Source organism: Ipomoea nil, unplaced genomic scaffold (assembly GCF_001879475.1).
Source record: "Ipomoea nil cultivar Tokyo-kokei standard unplaced genomic scaffold, Asagao_1.1 scaffold1026, whole genome shotgun sequence".
NCBI classification, from domain to species: Eukaryota; Viridiplantae; Streptophyta; class Magnoliopsida; order Solanales; family Convolvulaceae; genus Ipomoea; species Ipomoea nil.
This window is the reverse complement of record NW_017617454.1, coordinates 466,687-494,358: the sequence shown is the minus strand read 5'-3', so window position 1 is coordinate 494,358 and position 27,672 is coordinate 466,687. Positions and strand designations below refer to the sequence as shown.

General features: G+C 37.8%; 4 protein-coding genes across 4 annotated transcripts; 2 read left to right on the top strand and 2 right to left on the bottom strand.

The window, feature by feature from the left end:
* Nucleotides 1–1,692: 1,692 nt before the first annotated feature.
* On the bottom strand, nucleotides 1,693–3,297 carry LOC109180552 (UDP-glycosyltransferase 90A1). Its single transcript, XM_019330186.1, has one exon. It carries the CDS (start codon nucleotides 3,240–3,242, stop codon nucleotides 1,824–1,826), a length of 1,419 nt encoding a protein of 472 aa, XP_019185731.1. The 5' UTR covers nucleotides 3,243–3,297; the 3' UTR covers nucleotides 1,693–1,823.
* Nucleotides 3,298–4,399: 1,102 nt separating this feature from the next.
* LOC109180554 lies at nucleotides 4,400–7,415 on the bottom strand. Its single transcript, XM_019330188.1, has 6 exons — nucleotides 7,197–7,415; nucleotides 6,121–6,401; nucleotides 5,908–6,014; nucleotides 5,656–5,788; nucleotides 5,356–5,550; nucleotides 4,400–5,002 (listed from the first exon to the last, which is right to left on the bottom strand). The coding sequence occupies exons 2-6, from the start codon at nucleotides 6,385–6,387 to the stop codon at nucleotides 4,727–4,729; spliced, it is 978 nt and encodes a 325-aa protein (XP_019185733.1). The 5' UTR covers nucleotides 6,388–6,401; nucleotides 7,197–7,415; the 3' UTR covers nucleotides 4,400–4,726.
* A 10,611-nt stretch (nucleotides 7,416–18,026) lies between these two features.
* LOC109180205 (methyl-CpG-binding domain-containing protein 9-like) lies at nucleotides 18,027–25,994 on the top strand. The gene is made up of 11 exons (XM_019329692.1): nucleotides 18,027–18,675; nucleotides 19,352–19,799; nucleotides 19,890–21,014; nucleotides 21,128–21,502; nucleotides 21,539–21,850; nucleotides 22,025–22,327; nucleotides 22,715–23,044; nucleotides 23,463–23,561; nucleotides 23,796–24,224; nucleotides 24,419–25,921; nucleotides 25,974–25,994. The coding sequence occupies exons 1-11, from the start codon at nucleotides 18,167–18,169 to the stop codon at nucleotides 25,992–25,994; spliced, it is 5,454 nt and encodes a 1,817-aa protein (XP_019185237.1). The 5' UTR covers nucleotides 18,027–18,166.
* Nucleotides 25,995–26,099: 105 nt separating this feature from the next.
* Nucleotides 26,100–27,021, top strand: LOC109180468 (methyl-CpG-binding domain-containing protein 9-like). Its single transcript, XM_019330072.1, has 2 exons — nucleotides 26,100–26,470; nucleotides 26,639–27,021. Exons 1-2 carry the CDS (start codon nucleotides 26,108–26,110, stop codon nucleotides 26,864–26,866), a joined length of 591 nt encoding a protein of 196 aa, XP_019185617.1. The 5' UTR covers nucleotides 26,100–26,107; the 3' UTR covers nucleotides 26,867–27,021.
* The last annotated feature ends 651 nt before the right edge of the window (nucleotides 27,022–27,672 follow it).

Below are 27,672 nucleotides of genomic sequence, written 5' to 3'. Positions count from 1 at the left end.
AACAAATAACTTGATAATTGATGACATATAATATGATAATTATAGGTATAGAAATTATCAACTGCAGGTACAAAATGTGTTAACTATAGATACAGAATCTGACTTGATAATTGCTGACACATAATATTATAATTACACGTATATAAACTATCAACTGTAAGTATATAATGTGTCAACTATAAATTTGAAGATTATTTTTGAACTAGGATCTACAATATAAAATAGACTATAATTTGCCATCAGCCCCATAGTCCATGAGGGTGTAAATTGAATGTGTCTAGCTTTAATGCCTAATTAAATTGGTAGAGTTTATCTACAAATTATTTATGGTATAGCCTAGAATCTTAAATGTAGGTGTTCTTCACATGCCACTGCCTCGGGGGCTTCATTTTCAATATTTCGTGTGGCCTTAAAGTTACACATGGATGTTCTTCTAGAAACTTATGACTTATAAATTTCCATTTTATATTTTGGTTTCTTAGACGAATGACAGACTGTAGTACCCTACGTGTAGACATCAAAATTGACCGGCGCTCATTACTTTATGCAAGAAATAGCGGTTAACAAAGTGGAGCAAATATCAATGTCTCTTTCATGGAGTAATATAGGCCACAAATTTAACTACTATACATGTATAACAATCGTTTGAAATAATATAAAACAAAATATATTCTTCCCAAACTATAAAACAAAATATATGACAATAAAGGTGAAGGCTTATTGTTGAATGTTGAGGCATACGATTTAGAAATTACTTAACCTACAATTAACAAAATTAAAAATTAAAAAATAAAATTGTTACTTGTTGATCGTTGCTCACTTTATATTATTGTGATTTTTGTTGAGTAGTTTTTTTTTTTTTTTTTTTTGCTATATATTTTCTAAAAATATCATATATGAGTGTATGACACGTTATTAGTTGAATGTTTAACCAAAATATTTAAACAAATAAATAATGACAATATTAGCATGACATGTGAATAATTATATCATTTCCAATCTTCTCTAATAACATCATCCTGCCATGATTTATTACGACTCTTTATTCGCATACTATAATTTATTCTCCCTCTTCTTATATTATTAGGAATATTATCATCATTTATGGGAGAAGGAATATTATTATTTATTATTCATTTTCTGACGGGGACTCTTTGTATCTTTATAAATACATCTCTTGATCATGTACTTTAAATCTTCATGGATTGAGCAATAATAAAATTATTTACAGAATTATTATTCTCATTTGGTATTAGTAGACCAAATGATCCATGGCTACAAACCCTACCAAAAAAACCACCGCAACTATATGTTCTGGAAGACTCAACTACTCAACTTGTGTTCCGTTGTAGCTGTGCTCGGGATGAGTGTTCCGGTTCTGTCCTGCAGCTGAAAATTTTGGATTATTTTATTTGACTCTGTTACAATGTAGTATCTGTCCACTTCCACTGAGGCTCGAACCCACAACCTCCTACATAGAGAGCAATTTGGTACTAATGGAACAAAGTAGCATCAAAAGAACTACAAAGAAGCTACCTCTCTACAAAAAGACCAACTGACATGCATATTCATCAAGTCACTAACCATAGCAAGGCTAAATGATCTAAGAGACAAACTCAATGTTCTCCCTAGAAAACCTTAAACTTGCGGACATGGGAGTAAAGTGTTCCAAAAAAAGATAGATTATTTTTGTCAGATAAATTCCAAAAAAAAAAGTGTTCATATTCAAAATATGAGACTAAAAATATAAGATGATAATAGGAAATAATTCTACTGTTTTCCTTTATTATTATGGGAGTACTGGAGCAGATGTGTACGTCAGATCACATGTCAGGATTCTTTTTCATTTTTGCATGAAACTCGTTAATGAGCTCATCTAATTTGAGCCAGGAAGAGCCACCTTCTTTAATGGCGTTAATGGCGGAATTACTGAGCTCTTTAACTTTCTTCCTCGCACTTTTACCAATTTCTCCTTCCATCAATTCCCTCACCGCCTTCTCCACGCTTTCCGACTTCACAAACCCTCTCACCGACCCATTGCACGACTCCACTCTCACCCCGATCTTCATCTCCTCCACCACCATCCTCGCGTTCAGGTGCTGCTCCGCCATCATCGGCCACGCCGCTATCGGAACCGCCGCGCATATGCTTTCCAATACGGAGTTCCACCCGCAGTGGCTCACGAACCCGTTCACGCTCGGGTGGCCGAGAATTTCCCTCTGATCAACCCACTCCCGTACCAATAATCCCCTGTTCTTCACTCTGTCTTCGAACCCATCGAGCTCCGATTCGTGGGTTCTAACCACCCACAAGAAATTCACTTCGGATTCCTCTAACCCAACTTTAATCTCCCGCAATTGCTCCGGGGATATCTCCGCTTGAGACCCGAATGCCACGTACAGAACTTGCTTCCCCTGTTCGTGAAACCCGTCCAGCCATTTGATGTAGGACGGCTTTTCTTGATTTTCCGGCGGGGGTTTTCTCCGCGGCTCTGCCAAGCAGAAAGGTCCGACGGGCCATGATTTGGGCACCAGGTTGCGGTTATAGAATTCCATATAAACATGCTCGAGATCGCAGAAACTGTTCATCACCAAACCGTGACTGTTTACAGTGGCCACCATTTGCTCCGTTACAAAATCGAAAAGTGGGCCTTTGGGCTCTCTGTCTCGAAACGGGGCATCGAAATCGTTTCTGGTGACACTGAGCCATGGAAAATCCGGCACCGTGAACGCCTCGTCGTCGCCGTTTGGTTTCAGTATTAGGCCAGCGGAAGTGACGGAGCGGGACACGACGGAGGAGAAGTAGCTCATACCGAAATACACGAGGCGGGGGATTCCGAGGTTGTTAGCCGAGTCGAGAGTCCAGCCGAGGAAGCCGTCGGTGATCATGAAGGAAACGGGAGGGAGAGCGTTCAACGCCCGTTCGAAGTGAGGTTTCATGAGCTTGGTGGCGGCGGCAAAAGCCGGGAAGAGGGACATGGAAGGGAGTTTATCGGTGCTCTCAATTCCCGGCGGCACGCCGGGGATGTTTTCCGGGAATGGCAGGTCGATGAGGGAGATGGCGTCGACGACATCGGAGAGGGATTTGGAGAAGAAGGGGCGGTTGGCGGGAGTAGTGAAGATGGTGAGGGCGACGCCGCGGCGGAGGAGGAGGAGGCGAGCCAACTGCAGTAGCGGGATGGTGTGGCCTTTAGACATGAATGGGAAAAGAACAACATGTGGATTATGATGAGAAGACATCATATGATCTTTGTCTTCTTGGCTATCTTCACGTGTATGGAGGCCTTTTTGTAGGCACGGCAATCACAAAAATCCATTTTCCATACTTATTTCATTTTCATTCATGTTTGGTAAAATAGTTACCATATCAATCAATTTTTACTTATTTAATCACTATTAACTGTTTGACTTGATTAAATAATTAATATGAGTGTTTGATTAATTAATTTTTTATTACATTTCTCTAAAATGTTAAAATTCAAAAACCTATTCAAAGTAATTTTTTGGATAAGTTTACTAAATGCTCCCTAAATCTTTTTATATTTCAGCATTAAAATACTCATATATATGTAATATAATACTCCATAATAACATTAAGAAGATCTTATGTGATTAAACTTTTAATTATAAAAAATCATGTTTACCTATTTAAGCACCTATTTAAGGTAATTTGGTGTCTTCTTTTGTCTCTTGGTCCTCGTCTTATTTGATTCGGCAGAAAGCAAGAAGTGGCATGTTCAATGGTGGAAAAAGAACATTGTGAATTGTGATGGAAACTTCGTCCAACCTTAGTCATGTCGATTGTCAAAGCGATTCTGCCTGTCACGTCACCACTTGATTTGAACGCACAGCTTTGTTGCCGTTTTAAGATGAACTTTGTTCATTGTTGAACTGGCTAATTAACCAAGTAAACGTCATTTCTTACGTACCCAATACATTAAAGAAAACAAATCGCTACATTCAATAGAGTATCGATGAGAATAAAATTTATGATATTCAAATACAAACTTGATAATTACGGTCGGTAAACTTTCAATGTCAATTTCATTGTGTTTTCATTTGATACGCACAGCCTTATTACAAAGTCCAACTCCGTCTTACTAAGGTAAGACTTCCTTCATTGTTGAACGAACTAATTAAGTAAATTCTTACCTATCCAATAAACTAAAGAGAACTAATCGTTACATGACGTGATAATTAAACAATTTTCCCTTTTTATCTTGATTAGTGTGGCATTAAAAGTGAAACTTACCGGATCCGGCACGTCAGCACCAAATACAGCTTTTCTTCTCAGCTTCAACCTACCTTCCATCCTTTTTCAATTCAGAAATAGAGAGTGGATGAGTGATCGAAGCAAAACGATAGAATATCATTTCAATAATGAAACAGAAATTGATAATAATCTAAAAAATGGCTTTCCATCTTTTGCTTTCTATCAAGCCAACTTCTCAAGATTAATAATATTAGGATGTCCAGCTTATCAATCGTTAATTAATATTATAAAAGACAGAACAATCAAGATGCAAAATCGCAACAATATTAATCCGACAACAAATAGCAATAAAGGTGACCGTATATGCTAGTTTACTATAGGATCTATAGAATCAACTAAATGCTGCTGCAACCGCCTCTCATCATCTCAAACTTCCATGGTATGTACAGGTATAAGAAAATGAACCCAAAACACAAGGAAAGCCAAAGAAACCTGCTACGGCTTGTGTAATTTGTTAGGATCCCTGCACAAGACCCTCCCTAGGAACATTGGTCACTCGAAGGACAGCTTGAGCGCTCAAAGGTGAGAGCTTTGATTGGCAAAATTGCTCCCAAGAAGTTGTTTCTTGATCTTCTTCGGTCACTGCTGTTGTTTTCTTCTCATAGACACTTTGCAGTTCCAATAAAAGAGCACGGGCAGCTTCCCTAGACTCAGGAAGTTGGTCACTAAGCTGAGATGCAGCAATTTGGATCAACTTGTCAAGACCATAAGCTTCAATTCCCTCAACTCCCTGCAAAGCATCAATCACACCATTACAAGATAGCATATTTTACTGAAAACAAAACAAGTGAAAGATCCAAACTCATTTCCTAAAAAAGGAACAAAGCATATTCTCTTGCTTTTTATTCCATTCATGTCCTCACGTGAAATGGTTGAATCTCAGGATACACAAATCACAGCATTGAAGACAAGGGTTACAAGGGAAAGATTCACATCAATAAATAAAATAAATAAATAAATAAATAAATAAAGAGTCTAGACTCCAGAACCCATTATCAAGTTCCTGTTTACTTTACAAATAGGAGCCAGATGCAAAGAACCAAGAAAAATAAGTAGAGAAAGAAGAGAGTATGCAACTCTTACCAGTTTTGGTACACTTCTGGAGAAGCACATTGATGTCTTTGCTCGAATTCGAGGGTTTCTATGTTTTAGATAAGGTTGAAGCTTAGGTAACAATAGAACTGGAGCAACCCAAGTCGTCATCGCTATTAAGGCTCTCTCAGCTGCCTCACAAACAAATCGTTTGTCTTGGGACGATTTCAGAAGAAGTTGAACAAGCTAAGTAATGGCATATTGAAGCAAGAATTACTCAAGGTGTCAAAATGGTCATGAAACTATGTGCAACACAAGCGGAAAATGGATTTAGGGAAGAATTTAAATTACCATTGGATCCATTGAATCAACTATGCTTTCACCATATGCTTTAAAAATGTCAGCAGATGTCATAATTGCAGTTTTGCAAACAGCACTTCTGGGGTTTTTCAGTGATTTCACAATTAGGGAGAATACCTTTTCCCTGTTTCATTTTAGAGAAATTAATCATACAAGATTGTGTACAAAAAAATTCCACCATATGCAGTGAAGTATAACTACCAGATATCAATCTTATACCATCATTATTAAAAGGAGACTTACAACATGTCAAGCATAGTTTCTTTGTGAAATATACACAAACGGCGTACATCATTGAGTGCCTCACACACCAAAACCCAGTCTTTGGAGTCCAGACCCGCCAAGAGTGTCTAGAAAACAATACCCAAAAAAGAAGAAGATAGCAAACCTAATGAACTGGCTCAAAAATTTAAACAAGCATTATTTAAAGCAGAATAGAATAGTCTATTAGGATACCTTCAGGCTCGTATCTACATCTTCTACATCATTTAGATTCTCTGACTCAATGTATTCAACTTCTGAATTTCCTGCTTCTGTTCCAGAGTTATGCTTGCCATCTCCATTTTGAACTACGGAAACAGTTTTCTCTTTGTCATTTTCTTGACATCTTTCAACACCATGCTCAGCCTGTGTCTTCGATATGCTTCCATTACTGGAGCTTTCATTCATCTTCCCAGCTGCAGGCAGTATATTAAGATCTCCCATAGCCTTCTCAGACATCATTGGCACTTGAATGCCTAAATGGTAAAGAGTGATCAGGGAAGATTCATTAATATATTTAAACAGACATTAATCTATACATTTCAGCCAAAACAAATTATCCAGAATAGTTAACATCATACAATAGGGAAAAACTTCCAATTGTACACAATACCACATCTATGATTTGGAGCACAAAGGGCAATGAAAGTGGATGGTCATCACCATATAAAAACTTGAACTCAAAAAAGGACATAAAATTTACTTTTCCAGATTTAAAATAAAATAAATCTTGTTCAAGCCACTATTTGTTAAACACAAAAGGAGAGAAAAAAACTCAAACCTCCCAGTGAAGCCTCGATTGTAAACACTGCACCCACCCACCCAACACCCCCCCCCCCCCCCCCCCAAAAAAAAAAAAAAAAAGAAAAAAAAAAAAAAGAGATCCTTGTTATCTTCCAGCCTATCAGCAACACCGACATTTAATTTCTAAGTAATAATTACTAGTAATTAGCAACTATTATAATATATAAAGTAGTGCTCAATTTGCTCAAAAGCTTATCAGTCTCGAGATCTGGTCATTCTCTTCAAACAGGATCGATCAGAACACACAGTACTATACCGATCAAAGAGAAATACTGCTCAGTCTACACTCTACATACAGATATAAGGATCTCAGCCAGACGCAAATCTACAGATCGCGGTAGTTGACTTCCAAGTAAGAATTCCAAACATATTCAAGCAATTTACACGGCATTGCGCCAAATAATACTGAATATGCACATACACACGAAGGCAGGGAGTATCCTCAAAGATGGAGAGTAAGAGATTACCACGGAAGAGAGATCGAATGAGCAATGAGGAATAGCTGTTGAACTCTTCGAGGATGAGCAGATTCACTACTGCGACTGATTTAGAGTAGACCGTAGAGAGTATTAGAAGTTGGGAGAGAGAGATTTGTAAACCGGCGGAGTCGCCTTCATATTAGACGGCGCTTTTTGTTACCCGACCTGGGCCGGCAGCCACGGGACATGTGACCGCAGAGCAATATAGTCCAAAGGCTAAAATACATAACCTTCTTGTTTGCAAAAGTGCCCCTCAATTTCACTTTTCTTTTTTAAATATCTATAACATATTTTTATATGCTATTTATTGAATTGAATTTTACTTCAATAAGCGGATCATGCTAAATACAATCATCATATTGATAATATTTGTAATCCAGTATTTAACAAAATTTTCTAGTGCTCTATATTGAGATCGATCCTATCTTAAATATAATAGGCCATGTTTGGTAAAATGACGGTTAGCTAATAGTTGATAGCTGTTAGCTGATTGTGTTAATTATATGGTATAAATAATTTATAACATTAGTTGATTGTAAAAAAAGTGTTTGGTAAATTAACTGTTAGCTGATAGCTGTTTGGTATAATTTATTTTCTCAAAAAGCTAATTGAAAAAGTTGTTTGGAGTAGCTTTTTTAATTTTAACCTTTTTAGAGTTGCAAAAAGCTAATTAACCAAACATTTATATTGATATTTTAATTAAATCAACTAATTAATAGTGGTCAAATAAATTAAAATTAACATATAGGCTAATTTTTTTACCAAACAGAGCCAATATTCTTTATCTGGTATTTATAAGATATATTTCGACTATACCATTAATATGCACCAGTGTCCATTGTACCAAATACAATTATGTGCGATATACAATATTGTTGTTACCTATACTATTATGTACAATCAAATATATTTTACATGATTATAGACTCAATCATTGTTATGTTTAATCTGGTAGTTGGCGCACAATGCACAATTTAGTTCCAAAGCTTTAATTAACTTGAATTGCGATCGATCTACATGAATGTATCTAATACATTTAAAACAAGGTAAGAGTTAATTCCACCAAATATCTTTTGTAGCAATTTTAAATTTAGTCTCAGACAATCGTTGTTGCCATTTAACATTTAGACTATTATTTTTTGGACACTTTTAGTTCTTCTCATGAATTTTTCTATTTTTAGTAATGATCTTTTTTGTTTCAACCAGTTTAATTGGTTTATGACTTTACTAAAACCCGATTGAAAAATATGATTACTTAAAGTTATAAACCTGATACGGGTAATTCCGCGGTGTATGTAGAGTGTATGTATGAACCATGATGTATGTATGAACAATAGGGTAGACAAGAGAAATGTAGCTCAAGAGTTCTTTTATTCATGTTTTTCTTCTATGCTTGTAGAGAGAAGGGAGATGAAAGAGTGTATAGAGAGAGAATCTAGCTCGGAAGTGAAGGGGAGGACCCCAAAATGAAGGGTTGTTGAACTCTAAAGAAGGAAGTGTATATATGTATTGCAATCGTAGAACTCAATGAATAGAGTACAGGAGGCCTATGGTTATATACAAGCTAAAGGGGAACTCCTAACCACTTATTTCAAAATTCGAATGGGTAGTTAGGAGACTTCCTCTAACAACTTGCTAACACTCCCCCTCAAGTTGGAGCATAGATATCAAACATGCCCAACTTGTTACATATATATGAAACCCGACTTTTACACAATCCTTTCGTGAATATGTCAGCCAGTTGATCACCGCTCCGAACGTGTGTAAGTGATATGAGTCCTTGCTCCACTTTTTCCCGTACAAAATGGCAGTCAACTTCAATATGCTTCGTCCGCTCGTGAAAGACCGGATTATTCGCGATGTGTATGGCAGCACAGTTATCACACCACAAATCTACCGGTAACTTCACTTCAACACCCACTTCTTTTAGAATGTTACGCACCCAGACTATTTCGCTTGCCACATGAGCCATAGCTCGGTATTCCGATTCAGCACTCGAGCGTGACACCACATTCTGCTTCTTACTCTTCCACGAGACCAAATTGCCTCCTACAAACACACAATAACCTGTCATAGACTTCCTGTCACCTGGTGAACTAGCCCAGTCTGCATCGGAGAACGCCTCAACACGCATATACCCGTGGTCAGCATAAAGGATCCCTTTTCCAGGAGCACCTTTCAAATATTTCACAATCCGAACCGCCGCTTCCCAGTGAGTCTGGGTCGGTGCACTCATGAATTGACTAACCACACTCACTGGAAATGCAATATCTGGACGGGTAATTGTGAGATAATTTAGTTTTCCCACTAACCTCCTGTACCTCTCCGGATCTTCAAACGGCTCCCCTTCTCCTGCCAGTAACTTTACGCCTTGATCCATGGGCGTATCACATGGTTTTGACCCAAGCAGCCCCGTGTCTCCGAGCAAGTCCAACACATATTTCCTCTGTGAGAGGAATATGCCTTTCTTAGAGCGTGCAACTTCAATTCCCAGAAAGTACTTCAACACTCCCAGATCCTTAGTATGGAACTCAGATCCGAGAAAAGACTTGAGCGCCTCAATCCCACTTGCATCACTGCCTGTAATAACAATATCATCTACATATACTATCAACAAAACACACCCATAGTTAGTATGTTTGTAAAAGACAGTATGATCATATGCACTTCTCTGCATTCCAAACTCAACAACTGCATTGCTAAACCGCCCAAACCACGCACGCGGAGACTGCTTCAGCCCATATAAGGACCTCTTCAGCTTGCACACTTTCCCAGACTCCCCCTGAGCAACAAACCCCGGTGGTTGCTCCATATAAACCTCCTCACGCAAGTAGCCATGTAGGAAAGCGTTCTTCACATCAAGCTGATGCAAGGGCCAATGACTCGAAGCTGCCAAAGAGATAAATATCCGCACAGAAGTTAACTTGGCCACTGGAGAGAACGTCTCGGTATAATCTATACCATACGTCTGGGCGTACCCCTTTGCCACCAAGCGCGCTTTGAGTCTAGCCACAGAACCATCCGGGTTCATTTTCACCACATACACCCATTTACACCCAATAGCAACCTTACCAGGGGGAAGTTGTACTAGATCCCAGGTCTGGTTCTCCTCAAGGGCGTCTACCTCCTCTACCATCGCACGCCTCCAACCATCATGAGACATTGCCTGACTCAAAGATTTCGGAACAGGAACAGACTCTAACTGGGACACAAAAGCACGTGAAGACGCCGATAAATTGGTATATGACATAAAGGACAGAACGGGACGAACACAACGACCCGTACCTTTCCGAACAGCGATAGGGACATCCTGGTCTGTCGACGAAGATTCTGGTAAGGGAGGATTTACTGGTGGAACCGGTGGGGCTGCACGCGTATCACCTTCTCTGGGCCGCCTGTGATAGACCTGCGTAACAGGAGGCCTAGAATCCACTCCTACGGAGTCAGGAATAGTAACAATATATGTCAGAAAATCATCTATCTCGGAACTACAATCAGACGAACTGGAGAACTCCTCTCTGAATAGAGTATTCTCGAAGAATGAGACATCTGCAGAAACCAGGTATCGCCCCAAATCCGGGGAGTAACACCGATACCCTTTTTGAGTACTTGAATATCCCAGGAAAATACATTTTAATGACTTAGGATCGAGTTTCCCTCTTTGAGGACGAACATCCTGGACAAAACACGTACACCCAAACACTTTAGGAGGGAGGCAGAACAACGGTTTGGATGGATAGACGAAATGACAAGGACTCTGACCCCCAAGAACCCTTGTAGGTAGGCGGTTTATTAAGAAACACGCTGTATGAACAACATCTGCCCAGTAAACCCTAGGGACTTTCATTTGAAACAACAACGCCCTAGCAACCTCCAACAGATGGCGGTTATTGCGTTCTGCCACACCATTCTGTTGGGGAGTGCTGACACAAGACGACTGATGTACCATCCCATTCTGACTCATATAACTTGAGAAGGAATGAGAAAAATACTCAGTCCCATTATCACTCCGCAACACCTGTATCATTTTATTGAACTGAGTTTTGACCATCGCACAGAAATTACAAAAGATCCCAAACAACTCATCTCTAGATTTCATGAGGTATAGCCAAGTGTGTCTAGAGAAATCGTCTACAAAAGTTACAAAATATTTAAACCCAGATTTTGATACTACTCGACATGGCCCCCATATATCTGAGTGAACCAACTGAAATAAAGACTCGACTCTATTATTGACTCTAGGAGGGTATGGCACCCGACAATGCTTAGCAAGCTCGCATGACTCACATTGCAAGCTAGATAGAGATTCTAACCCCGGACACAACTTCTTTAAGACAGACAAAGGCGGATGACCATACCGGGAGTGCAACTGCAACGGGGACATATTTCCCAATAAACCAACCGGAACACCTCCAGAATCTTTGGACAGCCGCTCTAACACGTACAGCCCACCAACCTCCTTCCCTTTACCAATAATCGTCTTCGTCAATAGATCCTGAAACAGACAATATCCAGGGAAGAACATGACACAACAATTTAGGTCTCGGGTAATTTGACTAATTGACAATAAATTGAACGGGAATTTTGGGAGATATAACACAGAAGTGAGAGGTAACGACGAACTAACACTCACACTACCTTTACCTAAAACAGAGGTAGATGAACCATCTGCTAAGGTAACGGTAGGACCATATTTAAGGGAACAATATTCGGAAAACATACTTAGATTACCTGACATGTGGTCACTGGCTCCAGAATCAATGACCCACTGTCGAGACGAGGAGGAAACACAAGCAATAGGATTACCTGTTTGAACAAAGGTAGCTGACGGAGACGGCAATGACCCTGGACTAGCGGGAGACTGCGAGGAAGACAACTTCAACTGATTAAACAAAGCCATCTCTTCCTCAGTTATCATAACCGTCCCTTCTGGTTTAGAGGCAGAATTAGCAAACCTCCTATGGTCGGAGAGTTGTGGGCATTGGTTACGCAGATGACCGGGATCACCACAATTATAACAAGCCCTTTGCCCCCGACCTCCTCCGCGCACTCTACCTCGTCCCCTGGACCGACCTCCTCGATTATCAGTCCCACTATCTCCCTGTGAGAAAAAACTTGTTTCTCCAACGTACTCTCAGTACCAAGATTCACTGACGCATTTTGAACCATAGAAAAAACTTGGTCGAGCGAGTCTAACTCCTTATTGCCCAATAATTGTGATTTCAAAACATCATACTCCTTATCCAATCCAGAAATCCAACTAAAAATATGCAATTGATCACGTTGTTTCTTCATTTTATCCACTTTATCAGTAATTGGCATAGCAGCACATAATGCCTCACTCACATTCTTGAAGTCATAATAGTAATCCCTGATGTCCCGCCCTTTTTGAGACGGTCGATGAACATCCTGGGATAACTGATATAACTTCCTTAAATTATTTGCCCCGCTAAACCACTGATTCACTAACTCCCACACTTCCTTCGCACTCTTACAGTGCTGTAAAGATAGGATTATCTTCCTATCAATACAATTTATTATACGCGAAAACAATGCGTCATCATCTTTCTGCCACGCTTGGGCTTCGGTAGGGTCATCCGGACATGTCTCAACTAAATGTCCAGCTTTACCCATACCCTTCAAGTTCACTTCAACTAGGAACTTCCATTCCCCAAAATTGGACCCATCAGGTGCCAACACCAAATCAACCAATTTAGATTGTGTTGACACCACTGTAATAGTCCTATTTTCTGCTATAATAAACACACAAAAGACCAACCTGGAAACGCAGCTTTTACTTCTTATGCAGATGACAAAACACAACCCAGCTTCACTTCTCACGCAGCAAAGCAGATCTGGAAAAAAACTTCAATTCCCTGGCAGCAACGCAGGTCTGGAAACCAGTCCACTCAACATCCCCTCAACACTGGACGGAGGTGTTCATATAGGAGTGTCGGGCTCACGGAGACGATCCCAGCCGCGCCGGCGCGTGACGTCGGAGCTCCGGGAGTGCGGCGGCGCGTGGACCTTCCGATGACTGCTCCGATCCTCCCGGCGGCGGCGCCTCCTCGTTCCGACCAAAGCCCACCACCCACATCTACTGTTCTGATACCATGTTGAACTCTAAAGAAGGAAGTGTATATATGTATTGCAATCGTAGAACTCAATGAATAGAGTACAGGAAGCCTATGGTTATATACAAGCTAAAGGGGAACTCCTAACCACTTATTTCAAAATTCGAATGGGTAGTTAGGAGACTTCCTCTAACAACTTGCTAACAAGGGTCAAGTGCCCTTATATAGGTGCAACCAAAACGGGGTTGACATTGACCCGAACCGTTTGATCGCCCCAAACAAGGGCAAGGAGCGTACGGGGAGTCTGAACCCGGGGTATATTCCCCATCAAAACTAATTCAACCGCCTAAAATTGGAAAAATAACAAAACAAAAATATGAAAAGACAAAATTGTTCTTATTACAAATAAGAAAAGTCATGATAAGAACTAAAAGTGTCTAAAAATAATAGTCTAGAATGTTAAATGACGAAACAATAGTTTGTGACTAAATTTGGAATTGTCATCAAAGACAATAGTGAAATTAAAAATATTCAAAGTATGACTAATATATACTTTAGTATTACAATTATTAATTAATTAACATGTTTAGTCATGTTCTCAAAACAAGTTAGTAGCTTAAAATAAGAGTTTGTTTTGAAAAAATATCTTATGTAGCGTTCAAAAAATAGGCTAGGAGCTTTATAATTTTATTTTTTTAATCCTCGTTATTTTAAATAAATGACATCATTTACCCTTACCAATTAAAAAAATAAATTCTTTTGTTTTAATTTAATATATATCTCATATATATTATAATTTTTTTATAAATTAAATATATCTTATGTATTTAATATTTATTAATATAATAATCACATCATTTTTTTGAATGCTGGCTCTATTACAATGTAGTATACTTTCTCAACCTACTAAAACACAAAGAACCGCTTCCACTGAGGCTTGAACTTACAACATTTCAAATGAAAATCCAACTCAAGTACAATTAGACCATATAGTCCTAATAATAATCACATCATTTAAATTTATGAATATTCATTTTTAGTCCTTTTACATTTATCAACTTATTAAAAATTATTTTTATCAAACACTTTTAATCATAATCAGTTCGTTAACAACTCTTCAATTTTCAACTTATAATTTTTCAACTTTCAACTACATTTTCAGCTAGGGTTCTCAAACATAATCTGAAACTTGATTTTGAATTGACACTCCAACAGGAAAGGCAACTCGAATTGATGCTAAATCACTGTCGGTATTAATACTAGTAAACCTTTCGTGGCAATAGTTGAATATAGAACCAAATTTACTCAATTATTACTCTCATTATTTTAAGATATATATATATATATATATATATATATATATATATATATATATATATACACAGCTAATTGTGGGTTTAAATTTGAATGTTTAGCATGAAATGTAACAATTCATCTACATGTTAACGGATATCTTAATGTTTTAGAAATACAATTGACATGTTTGTTTCTATATTGATCAAAACATTATACATGCACAATTGACATGTGTCACAATAACATTTACTTAATAAATATCTTTAATACACTTGATAAATATCTATACTACAATCATCAACGATTACTACATGCAACGTCTTAAATAATTGATTATTAATGACATTATTACAAAGAAAGATTACAACTTAAATGCACTAATAATATTCATAATAAAATTCAAACTTATAACTTAAATTCTACCCTGTCAATTTTTATAAATCAATGCCTTAAAACTTGCTTACTATATATATAGAAATATGATCAAATGAGAATTAGATTTTATGTGAGAATGTACAAATTAATTTCATCCGTCTATTTAAAATAATAAATGGTCATAAATTTAAAAAAAAAACATTGATATTTATCTAATTACGCTTGTGCATTAAAAATACTTAACAGTACAACTGGAAGAGAATCTCCAAATTTACTGTCAAATATTTCTATATATACGGTCATAATTATATAAATATTATCATATTTTTCATTAATTTTTATATCCGGATCATATTAAATAGACAGATCAGATCATTTACAAGTTGTCATCAAAAACCTTTTTTTTTTTTTTTTTGGGAGGCAGAGCATATATATGTACACTAACACTTGTCTATATTTATTAAAATCCGGTGATCCAAGCCCCACACCACTTATAATGAGGTTAACCATCTTGCCATAAAAATGATCGGCATCACATGGGTGCCACGCTGCCAACAAATAGTGCATATGATGTCTGCGACCAATCTAAGATCCCCTCCAACAATATTGACCAATGGTTTTCAATTATTAGGCTAGCGGCAATTAAAAATGAACTCTTTAATTTGAGAATATCCCATTGGAAACAATGGTTAATGTTTAGGATGTTGTAAATGTTTATTTTATGGTCATTATTTCACTACTCTTTTTTTTTTTATTTTTGAAAATTTCACTACTCTTATTTTAGTGTTAGTTATGTACAGTTATTATTTGATGTATAAATATTTACAATTATTAATAAATAAAAAAGTGTTTTATGCATTTTTTTTTCCAGATTTCTCTATAGTTTATCTATATTTTTTTTGTGTAGTGTATAATTCTTGTAAATATAGTGTATATTACAATTATTAAATTAAATTTACTCAAACCGACTATGCAATTTGGCTCATTTAAATAATCATTGACTTTTTTCCAATGAACTTTAGGTAAGAAATAAGGTTGGAAAAACTCAATAATAATTTTATGAAAAAGGATTATTATTTTATGGAAATTATGGGAAGGACGAAAGGATGATTTGGGTTGGTGGTTAACACGAGTCGAGCGAAACATTATTTTTTTAAAATTATCATTTCTACCATAAAAATAGACTTCACAGAGTCTAAGAATAAGCTTTGGGAGTCCATGGAGTTATATATACACATATGTGTGGTGGGTCGGGTGAGGTTCTAGGCGGGTTTTGTACATAGAACCCGAATCCAACCCGACACACCGCGAATTTACTTTTTAAAGACCCATGTTGAGCATATAACCATTAATGTGTAATCCAACTATCAACTTAGGTTTTTAGTTGAGATGGAACACATACTTCAATTTGGTATCAGAGTTAGATCAAAGGTCGGATTCAGGTGGATATCCGCAAATTGCCACCCCTATTCAGTGCTCACTAGCTCAACTTCTATACTTTCCATAGGTTTGATGTGCAAAATTAAACTCAAATATATGAATGTTAGATTTGTACATTATGCTTGCTAGTTTATACTTTATGAGTGTGACATGAATGATACCCAACAAAAAAGTTTGTGATTTTTGTTCAATTTTAGGATCACTAAGAAAAAGTTGATAAAACTTTTTTTTTTTTTTAAAGTGTTAATTTCTTATGAATTGGTACTTTCTAATGTGGTTATTATGTACTTGCATTTTGGCCGAATTAACGAATGTAAGAATGTCATTTGATGAATTAATAAAATATTGTTAGATAAGTTGATAAATGCTTCGACATAATTTTATTTTTTTTGAAAGGCTTTGACATAATATTTAAATATCTAAAAATTTAAAAGCTTTTTAAAATTATGGGAAAAGGGTCAAATATGTCCTAAAATTTTACACGAAATTCTAATTAAGGCATTCAATTTTGAAAAGGTACAATTAAATATTTGAACTTGTCATTTTGGTGCATTTAAATTCAATTGCTGGTCATCCACTTGGAATGAGGTCATTAGGGTTTCGATAAAAAATATGACAAATTTCGGTGACGGCTACCAGTGATTGCCATTGAAGAAAAAAGAAATCGACAGGTGATTTTGTACTCTCTTCTCTCGTTTGTGAGGGTTCTATTACGGAAGCCGTGAAATCTCTCGTGCATGAGAGATTTACTTGGTTCTTTCTTTTGTTTTTCAATTTTTACATGTTCAGTGTATTTTTAGTTGATTTTATGGTGGCCTTGCTTTGTTGTTCGACTATTTTTCTCAGATTCAACCTGTCCAACCCTATATCTGAGATATAGATTTTGATTGTCTACCTTAGACGACGACGATAAAACCCCATTGAGCATATCAAGCGACGATTTGACTCAGGCGAGTGGGAGTGAACTACTCACCATTATTGTGGAGAGCAATGACTGCCTGGACGAGGGGTAAGACTAGAGATCCGACCTTCGATTTATCTAATTTTACGTGTTTGGAAGAGACCAATCGATTGGCTTTTCCCTTGAAAAAGACCAGTTGGCGCCTTATCCCCTGGAGAAGGCAACCTGAAAGCCAGCCGTCTTCTCCGGTGGATAAGGCAACCGATCAGTTGCCGACGATTTATTCATTTCTTTAAATGGCAGTGGTGAATGGTGGTCAAGCCGGTCAACGACGATAATTTTACCGGTAACCTATTGGTTATTGGTATGAGACTTATTTAATTCATTTTGATTAATTTGAGTGTTTAATTGCACTTTTTTTACAGTTCAAGAATTTAATTACACTTTAGTGTAAAGATTAAGTGTCTATTTGACTCTTTTTCCAAAAGTTATGGATTAAAAAAATGATCTAACCCAAGTACTCTGATGACATGTAGTGACCTCTCCCATGTGGGAGGCCATGAGATCGAGCCTCATTGGAGGCGTTATTGACTCTCTATACTTCTTTAGGTTGTGTACTACTTACCCGGGCCCAAAAACTGATGGAGATTGGGCTTAAGCCCAAGACATAATGCGATGCGGAATCGCAGTTACGCACTCTCGGGCGGTTTCTTGTAGCGAAAGCGTAACAAACTCCTCCAATTCCCTCCCTTTCCCGCACACATGAATACCGTAGAAATACTGTAGACGTCATCCCAAAATTTCGATCTTTTTTTTTTTGTATCGTTTCCCCGTTCGATCGTAACTCGGGTCGCTGCAGGGTTGACAGATGCATGATGGACTCAATGGAACTCGGCGACTCGCCTCGTTCGAACTTGGAGACAACGGGCCCTGATGTCGCAATCGATCACAATGGAGTATTAACGGCTTCTTCCTCCACTGAAAATATGAATATGGGTATTAGCGCCGAGAAGTTAGTTAGAAGCTTCCACACAAGCACCAAGTTGCCTTCTGGCGCTCCGGCTGAGCTTTCCCGGAAGTTGAACGGTTCAGCGTCGTGTGAGGCATGTGGGCGGCCGGAAGCTGAGGGTTGTGTGGTTGTATGTGATGGCTGTGAACGTGGGTTTCATGTTGGTTGCTTGGGAATGCTGGTGGGAGAGGCCGTTGAGTTGGAGGAGTGGATATGCGGGAAGTGCTCCGACTGTGGAGTGCGGAGTAATCGTTGGAATTTGGGATGGAGGAATAAAAGGAGGCGCGTAGATACTGATTCTGTTTTGGATATCACTGGAACCCCTCGGAGTGAAGGGGAAGGTGAGGGCTGCAAGGATTCATTGTTATTCAGGTTAGTGTTTTTTGGTGTGTAGTGGAACGATTGTTTATATCTTTATTCTCACATAATGAACGTGGTTATATTACAAACGACTATTCATTAAAACTTTCCTGTTGTGTGCACGCACGTACTTTCTGGTGGTGCCTCTTAGACTGATGGTTTGGTCCTAACAACTTCATCTCTTTAGCCATTTTGATGTTAAATTGACACTCCAGGACTTGCATTGGAAATAATTTGATGTATATTTGATATGCTCTTTATGATCATGAAAGATTAGTATTAATTTATTGGACAAAATTTCATAAAGATGCTTTTTCCCAATATGATAATTTTTTTTTTGTCTGCACTTTCATATTTGACCCAAAATCCAAACTTGCGTTTTTTCTTTTGGACTTGCATTTGGTTTGAAATGAAGTTTTGGTTGAGTCTAATTTGGCTGTACTCATTGGATTCAGATTTGGATTTGATGAAATGATGATCAATTTAACCTGTTGGTAACATACATTCTTTATAACATTTGAAGTTCCCTCTGATGTTTTCAATATCAGTCTTTAGTTTCTGGTGCTTTCTTAAAGTAGTTAGTGTTTGATTCTGTTGCTTCTTTCTTTGAGATAGATAATATGCTTTATATTTCCCAAAATGTTAGAAGTTTTTAGATAACTACGGGTTACATTTATTGTGGTCTTAGAAAGCACATTCCAGGTGATAATCCTTTTGGTGGAAATCTATTCGGGCTACCTGTGGAAGTTACAAACTTGCAGCATTTTAATAACAGTTTTGGCTCTCAGGAAGCAACTGATACTGTGAAACACCAGTTTGTGCTCCCAACTTTGGGAGCTGTAGATTCCTGTTTGAAAGGCCTCAAAGGTGAAAATAATTGTACAACCATGGGATCATCAACTAAGGATCTGAGTGAAATGTATTTTCTGGCCCTTAAAGAGTATCTGAAGGAAGAACAACATGTACTTGTGGACGGTTGGCATGTGGAATTTGAGCATAACTCAGCCGCTAGAGAGCTATGTCCTGTTTATGTTGCTCCAGATGGTAAAAGATTAGGGTCAGTTTCAGAAGTTGCTAGTTATCTTAAATCAATGACAACTAACATGCCTACAAAATGTGGAACCGGGAAATATGATGTTAGTATAAAACTTCTCTCATGTTCATTGCTTCATCTATTTCTCCTTTCCTATTGATGGCTTATTTAATGGGTATGTGTATATATACAGGATGGGCTTCCAATTCAGTATGGAGATTTCTTTGTACTTTCAGTTGGGGAAGTTGATGCAAGACATTCTTATCATTGTAGGAACCAGATTTGGCCTGTGGGTTATAGTTCCTGCTGGCATGATAAGGTCACAGGTTCACTTTTCATGTGCCATGTGCAGGATGGTGGTGACTCTGGACCATTGTTTAAAATCAAAAGGAGTCCATGCTCTGCACTTCCTGTTCCAAATCCATTGCAAGTCCTCTATCAAACAAAACATGGCCACTCTAATGGCCAAAATGAAAGAAGTGATGTTTTGGCCTCTCAGTCTATGGATTATGAGGATTTAACTATTATGTCAATGCTTGCAGAACCTCCGGCACCCTTGGAAAATGATATTTTGTCCTGTCTTGTTCATAGTTCTGATGATTATTTGGACATGCAAGGATCACATGACGTGCTGACTGAGAAAAGTCCTAGTAAAAGAAACCAGAGTTTATTGTCTGATTGTTCACCTTTTGGGCATGATGCTGACATCTTTTCTGTTGAAGAGTCCTCTTCTGCTTTGGCTTGGAGAGTGATGTCCAGAAAGATCCTGAAATTATTCCGTGAAATATATACCCAGACAGGTGTTGTTAAGTTCTTCTGCAAGCACATCTTAGACCAGTCAGAATCATTTTGCTGTGATGTTACAAATGAAGGAGCTGCTGAGAAGTATGCTCCTTTAGCTCGGTTTTATGGTCTACCAACCATAGTCAACATTCCTTATATTATTCAAGCTGATATGCAGCTTGAAGTTGTGGCTCAAGAATTGCTGAAGTGGCTAGATCAAGACAGATTTGGCCTTGATGCTGAATTTGTCCAGGAAATCATAGAACAAAAGCAGGATGTTAGAGACAGTTTTGGTTATGTCCCTTTGAATCAGAGGAGTTCATTCTCTTCATTTATTACTGTTGGAAATAGTCTACTTGAGGGTAGAGCTGTAGAAGTTGAAAGTGAAGATGGCAGATGCCCATCACACGGTTTAAGAAGTTCTAATAAAGTGAACTCTAGGACTGAGGAGCACTTGTCAGACACCCGCTCTCTTCCTCCCGGGAGACCTTTTAGCACCAAGATGCCTCCCTTGCTTCTAGGTGACACAATTCAGGTGCGCAGTGTTTCAGATATTTGATTTATAAGCATTTAGTTCAGTTATAGTAATATCTATCTAATGTATATCATTGGAAGCTTGTGTGATCCCTTTCTTTTGTTGTATTTTAGGTGTTGCAGTTCTTTTGGCGTTTCCATGAAGTGTTAGGTCTAAAAAAACTGCTTACATTTGAAGATATTGAGGAAGAACTTATCAATCCACGGTGTCATGGAGTGGATCTTCTTGAGAAGGTTGGTGGGGAAATCCATGAAAAGCCATTTGTAATCCCAAACAATACTGATGGTGCCAAAATGCACATTTCAAGTTACAAATCTGGTCCAGAAGTAGATGTAGAAAATCTGCATGCATTTGTCCAAATGGAAAGAAAATCTATGGAGGAAGCTTCTCCAATGAAACTGGAGTTTATTAATTCTAGCAAATGCTCAGGCTCTGCCTTGACTAAGGCTATTATCTCTACGTTGCATGTTTTAATAAGTGAACTTCAGGTTTCCTTTCAAAAAAAAAAATTAAGTGAACTTCAGGCAAAAGTTGCAGTAGTTGGTAACCTGAACTTTGATATTGGTGATTCTAGAAAACGTGGCAGAAAGAAGGATTTTGACCATGTGTCTATTACCAAAAGAAACACACTATCTATGCTTCCTTATAATGAACTGACATGGCCAGAATTGGCTCGGAGATATGCTTTAGCTTTCTTATCAATGAATGGTTACTTCGAATCAACAGAAATTACCACTCAAGATACTAGTGCACAAGTTTTCCACTGCTTACAAGGTGATGGTGGTGCATTATGTGGCTCTTTGACTGGTGTAGCAGGAATAGAAGTAGATGCAACGGTAAGAATGTTTGAAGTTGTTTTATGTTATATACATGAACATTTTCCTCTAATGGGTGAGTTTATGTAGATCTTTCTCCTGGATTCGTATGGTGCTGGAACCTTACACATGAGGTTCAACTTTATATATTTAGTATCCTGAGTGAGGTTTCTTTTTCTCTTCTTTATTGTTTAGTTGCTAGCAGAGGCTAGAAAGAGAATTTTTGGCTCATTGGATGGAGATGAGAGGGATAACCTAGCTGTAGATGATGAAGACTCTGACAGGAAAAGCTTGGATGAGTCTGTCACAGTAAGTGAAATTCCAGATTGGGTTCAAGTCCTTGAGCCTGTCAGAAAGCTCCCCACAAATGTAGGTGCAAGAATAAAGAAGTGCATCTATAATGCACTGGAGAGAAGTCCACCAGAATGGGCTAGGAAGACCTTAGAGCACTCCATCAGTAAGGAAGTGTACAAGGGCAATGCCTCTGGGCCTACAAAGGTAGTAATTTAAGTTTTACTTGCTAGGATGAAGAAGTGGAGTGACATTATTGGTACTGTGCTTCTGTGATTATAGCACTTGCATTCCTTTTTGCCTTTAATTTTTAAAGCTTAGCCTGCTCTTTTATGCTTTCCAATTCTTTCTCTTTCATGTCAACATGGTGCATATGATAGTTATGGATCATACTTAATACGGAGTACTGTTTAATTAGCTATAAGCTGTATGGAGGTCCATGAATTTGTGTCAAAGGGAAAAGTGATGTTGTGATTATGATTAGGAACAAGTATCATTTCACAGACACACAGATCTGGATGCTTTAGTTGTATGCTTTGTTCATGCATCTTGCTAATGACTTGAAATTCTCACTGTTTTCTTTTCTGGAAACAGAGAGCTGTTCTGTCTGTTCTAGCTCAAGCACAAGCTGAAAATGTTCCACACAAGCCTGTTAATGAAAAAAAGAAAAAGAAGTTCATATCAATCTCCAGCATACTTATGAAGCAGTGTCGAGTTGTGCTCCGTCACACATTAGCTGCTGATCACAGAAAGGTTTTCTGCAATTTGCTAGGCAAGAGGACAATGAACTACAACAGTGATGGTGGTATTATAGGGACTCCTGGCATGGCTTCTCGTCCTCTTGATTTTAGAACAATTGATCAGAGATTGGCAGTCAATGCCTATGGTGGAGTGCACAAGGCTTTCTATGAGGATGCATGTGAGGTATGTTTGTAAAGACTAAATATTGTTTTACTGCTTAGATTTAATTTCTTCATTGCCAGATTCCTTTGTTGGATTTAATTTGTCTTTACATTTCATTTTTCCATCTCTGATTTTGAATGGTAACTGTTTCCAATTAGAAATGTTTTCTACAATTGCCTGCATTGCTGATTCCACCTTAATGAGGCAGTTGAACTTCTTTTCTTATTTAGGACTTTCATACAGGAACTTGTGAAGAATATTGATAAAGATTAGGAGTTTTTTTAAATCTATACCAGGAAACTGATGGCATGTTGTTTTAAGCTGCTATAATATACATATAGAATACTTGTATAATCTTGTGATGGATCCTTGTTTCCGATAATTACTAGCTTATTCACTACCAATTCACTTTTTAAACTAACGTTTCTGTCATTTCCAGGTATGGAGCAATGTGTTTATTGCTTTTAAAGATCAACCAGATTTGCTTCAGTTAGCAGAGAGCTTAGCAAATAATTTTAAATCTTTGTATGACAAAAAAGTAAGTACTCTATTTCTTGCATATGTCTTTTCTTTTCTCTATCATTTCTCAAGTTCATGTTGCTTTACAGCCTGACAAAATGAAATAATATTTTCACTGAAAATTTTCTGTATTTGCTCTTTATAGATTAATGGTTTGGGAGAAAATGGTCTAACTGTAGCTGTCATTTTGTTAGATAAAGTTCAATTTAGAATAGCCTATATATTCATTTTTCATGATTGTAATTTGACGCAGGTTGCAACTCTATCCCAGAAGTTGGTAAATTGTCGCAAATTAAATTCTGTGGATGCTAGTTTACAGAAGGAGATAGAGAATATTCTCACTTGCAGCGAAATTCCAAAAGCCCCATGGGAAGATGGCGTTTGTAAAGTATGTGGTATTGACAATGATGATAAGAGTGTTCTATTGTGTGATGCTTGTGATGCAGAGTATCATACTTACTGCTTGAACCCCCCGCTTACTCGGATTCCCAGTGGAAATTGGTATTGCCCTTCATGTGTTACAAATAAGCAAATGGTTTCAGATGCATCCACTGAAACAGCAGTTGTCTGCCCACAGAAGAAAAAAGATCACAGCAAATTAACCCTTGCCTACATAGAAGCGGTGGCACATCTGGCAACTGTACTGGAAACAAAGGAGTATTGGGAGTTTAGTGTTGCTGAGGTAGGCCTCTTATTTCTTCAACTTACCTTGAACTTAGTTGTTAACTGTTTGGATAGTTTGAGCAAGATTCAAAAACCTTATTCAATTCTATGATTGCTTTTTTTTTTTTTTTTTTTTTTGGCAACTTCATTATCTTATCAATTATTTATTATACGTTTCTGCATTCTCTGAGCCCCTTCTCTAATTGCCTGCAGAGAACTAACCTGCTTAAGTTCCTATGTGATGAGCTTTTGAACTCAGCCCTCCTTCATGGGCACCTAGAACAATCTACGGAAGACTCTGTTGAGTTGCAACAGAAATGGCGTTCTCTTTTGAAGGAATTAAAAGTGTTGAAGTTAAGAGAAAATTTTCTAGCTAGAAAAGCTGATGAAGGCTCTCTTACAGTTGGTGAGCATGATGTTGAAGTGCAAGAATCTAATGAGACGGTTACAGGTAATGAAAAATGTAGTGGATATCTGCACACTTCGAGTCGTAGTGGAAACCATATCAGCGTTTCGAATGATGATGTGCCTTTGTCATCTGGGGATGGTCAGAAATGGGTTGATCCAAATGCATTCTTTAAACATTTGCCAGCTGATTGCTTAGAGAATAGTGATTCGGTTGACTGCCAATCTTTTGAACCTATGGATGCTGATGATGCAGAAGGTGTTTCTCCAATCGCTGGTGATGGTCAGCTAAATGAGAGTTCTTTCGTTAATACTACTTCCTCGTTTGGCCAAAATATGGATTTGCTTTCATATGAAGAAACAAAAGGCCTGAAAGGAGAAGCCACCTATGAAGATAACTTTGAAAAGCACACTGGAAGAAATATGAATATTCGTAATTCTGAGGGCGTAGATGGACATGATGCTTCAGTAGACAAGGCTGCCACCGATCTTAATGCTCATTTGTTCACCACAAGCACGGGCACTGTGAGAGATGAGATTTTACTCATGCAAAACTCCATTACCAGTTTACAGAAACAATTGCAGAAAGTGTCTTTGCGCAGTGAGTTTCTAGGCTTTGATTCTGCTGGAAGATTGTATTGGGTTGTACCAATGTCAGATGCTAAACCTTGCATAATTGTGAATGAGAATGTGGAACTGCATGAGGGAGAGAAAATAACTAGTGGTTCAAATGCTTCACCTCCTTTCTGGTGCAAGGCTTATGACGGCAACTCAGTTCAGTCTTGTTGGATTTCTTATGGATCTGACTCTGAAATTCAATTGCTTTTAGAGTTTCTGAAAGACAATGATCCACTGGAAACACAATTGAAACAGTCCATTTTGCATTGGCAGAAACAAAGATATAATCTTCTTCCTCAATTGTCTGAGTTAAGCTTGCCCCATGAAGTCTTAGATGCTAATCTTGCAACTAGAGCTACCAGCCTCGTATTGGAGGCGAAGTACGGTTCTTCCATTGAGGCAGAAGCCACAGAATTCTTCAAGAAGCAGGAAAAAGGAGGAGGCATTGCATTTGTAAGAGATGGAATAATCTACAGATGTAAATGCTTAGAACCAATCTTCTCATTTAAACGCCATTACAAGTATTGCCACCAAACGTTGTCTCATGTGCAGGATACGTGCATAGGGCGTGAGAAGCCGGTTGAGATTGATAATACTACTTCCAAACAGAAAGGTATGGTTAAACTAACATCTAAGGATGAATACAAAGGTGAAGTTGGGAGTGTTGATCAACCTGGAAGTGATTATTCCAAAGTGAATTCGCAGTCTCAAAGTGATGGATTAGAGTGTCCATTTAATCTGGAAGATATCTGCTCCAAGTTTGTAATTAAAGAGACCATGAAGGAAGAGGCACAACAGATAGGTCTTCTAGGCTCCTCCTCCAATGGACTTCCAACTTTTGTTCCATCCCTTCCTCCTTATCTAACTGATCCTGCTTCAATGCTACTATTACAAGTTCAAGACCATACTTCCTCCCTTGATCACAGTGCAGATACACTCAACTCTTCTTCAAACCATGCACCACCTACTGTGCACGATGCTTCTCAAAATCTCCCAACGACAAATGCTTTGGAAGAGCGTGACACATTGAAACATGATAGCTGCTTGGAACATCCTCTCGTGCCACAGTCTGCTTTAAAGCCTCTGGTAGGCGAAGCTTCTCGTATCTTGAGGCGGCTGAAAATTAATTTACTGGACATGGATGCTGCACTTCCTGAACAAGCTCTGAGGCCATCCATGTCACAAATCGAAAGGAGATTGGCCTGGCGTGCATTCGTTAAATCTGCTGAGACGATATATCAGGTCAGTATAAATGTATAATAATGAGTTGTCTTGTATTTCTGCCACATTCTCAAATCTGGTTTCCTATTGTGCAACCTTTTTTTCTCATGGACATTGAAATACAAGAAGTATCTTCATTCTCCAGATTATCTTCACCTGTGAATTTAACAAATTTGCATTATTGATCAGATGGTTCAGGCACTGATTGTGTTTGAAGAAATGGTGAAATCGGATTACCTAAGCAATACGTGGTGGTACTGTTCATCAGTCTCAGGAGCTGCCAAGATGTGTACCTTATCTTCTCTTGCTCTGCGTATCTACTCCTTGGATGCAGCCATCAAATATGAGGCTATAGAAAAGACTAAAGTAGGCGGCAGGAAAGTAAGCAAGAAAGCTTCTTCCAATTTTGCTCAATGAAGAAGAAGAAGAAGGTGATCAGAATGCTGCCTTCTTCAAGCTTTGATTTTGTCTCCTCCTCCACACACACTTTTTCTTTTCTGGAAGGACTGAGAAGAATGCTAACAGGATAATACATACTCTTTTAAGACATAGAATTTTTCTCCTTTTCTTCATATTCTTATTCTTATTTCATGCGTTCCTCCTTTCATTTGTTAAAATAACTATAAAATATTTTCAGCATCAACTGATTTTTAAGAAAGAGAAAAAACATGTTGCACATTATCCGTTTAGTGTGTATGTGCACGTTAGGTGCAACCGTGGTGCACGTTGTGTGCACGTTAGGTGCAATCGTGGTGCACATTGTGTGCACCACGGTTGCAAAACGGCGCCATTCCATTTTAAAAAAATTCGTTCGAATTGTCGTTAACAGCGTTAGGCGGTTTCTTTTCGTATTCAAATAGTAGGATATATCCATAAATTTATAACTATATATTCATAATTTGATAACAGTACATTCAAAAATTAATAATTACACATTCATAATTGACCTTATCGATTTTGAATCTATACTTCATTCATTTTGGATATATAGTTAATTCATTCTGGATATATAGTTCATTTATTCTGGATATATAGTTAATTCATTCGGGATATATAGTTTATTTATTCTGGATATATAGTCAATTTATTCTGGATATATAATTCATTCTGGATATATAGTTCATTAATTGTGGATATATAATTCAAATTATGCACGGCATAACACCGTTAACGGCAACCAAAATTTTTTTTTTTTTTTTTTTTTTTTAAGTTGGACGCGTAAT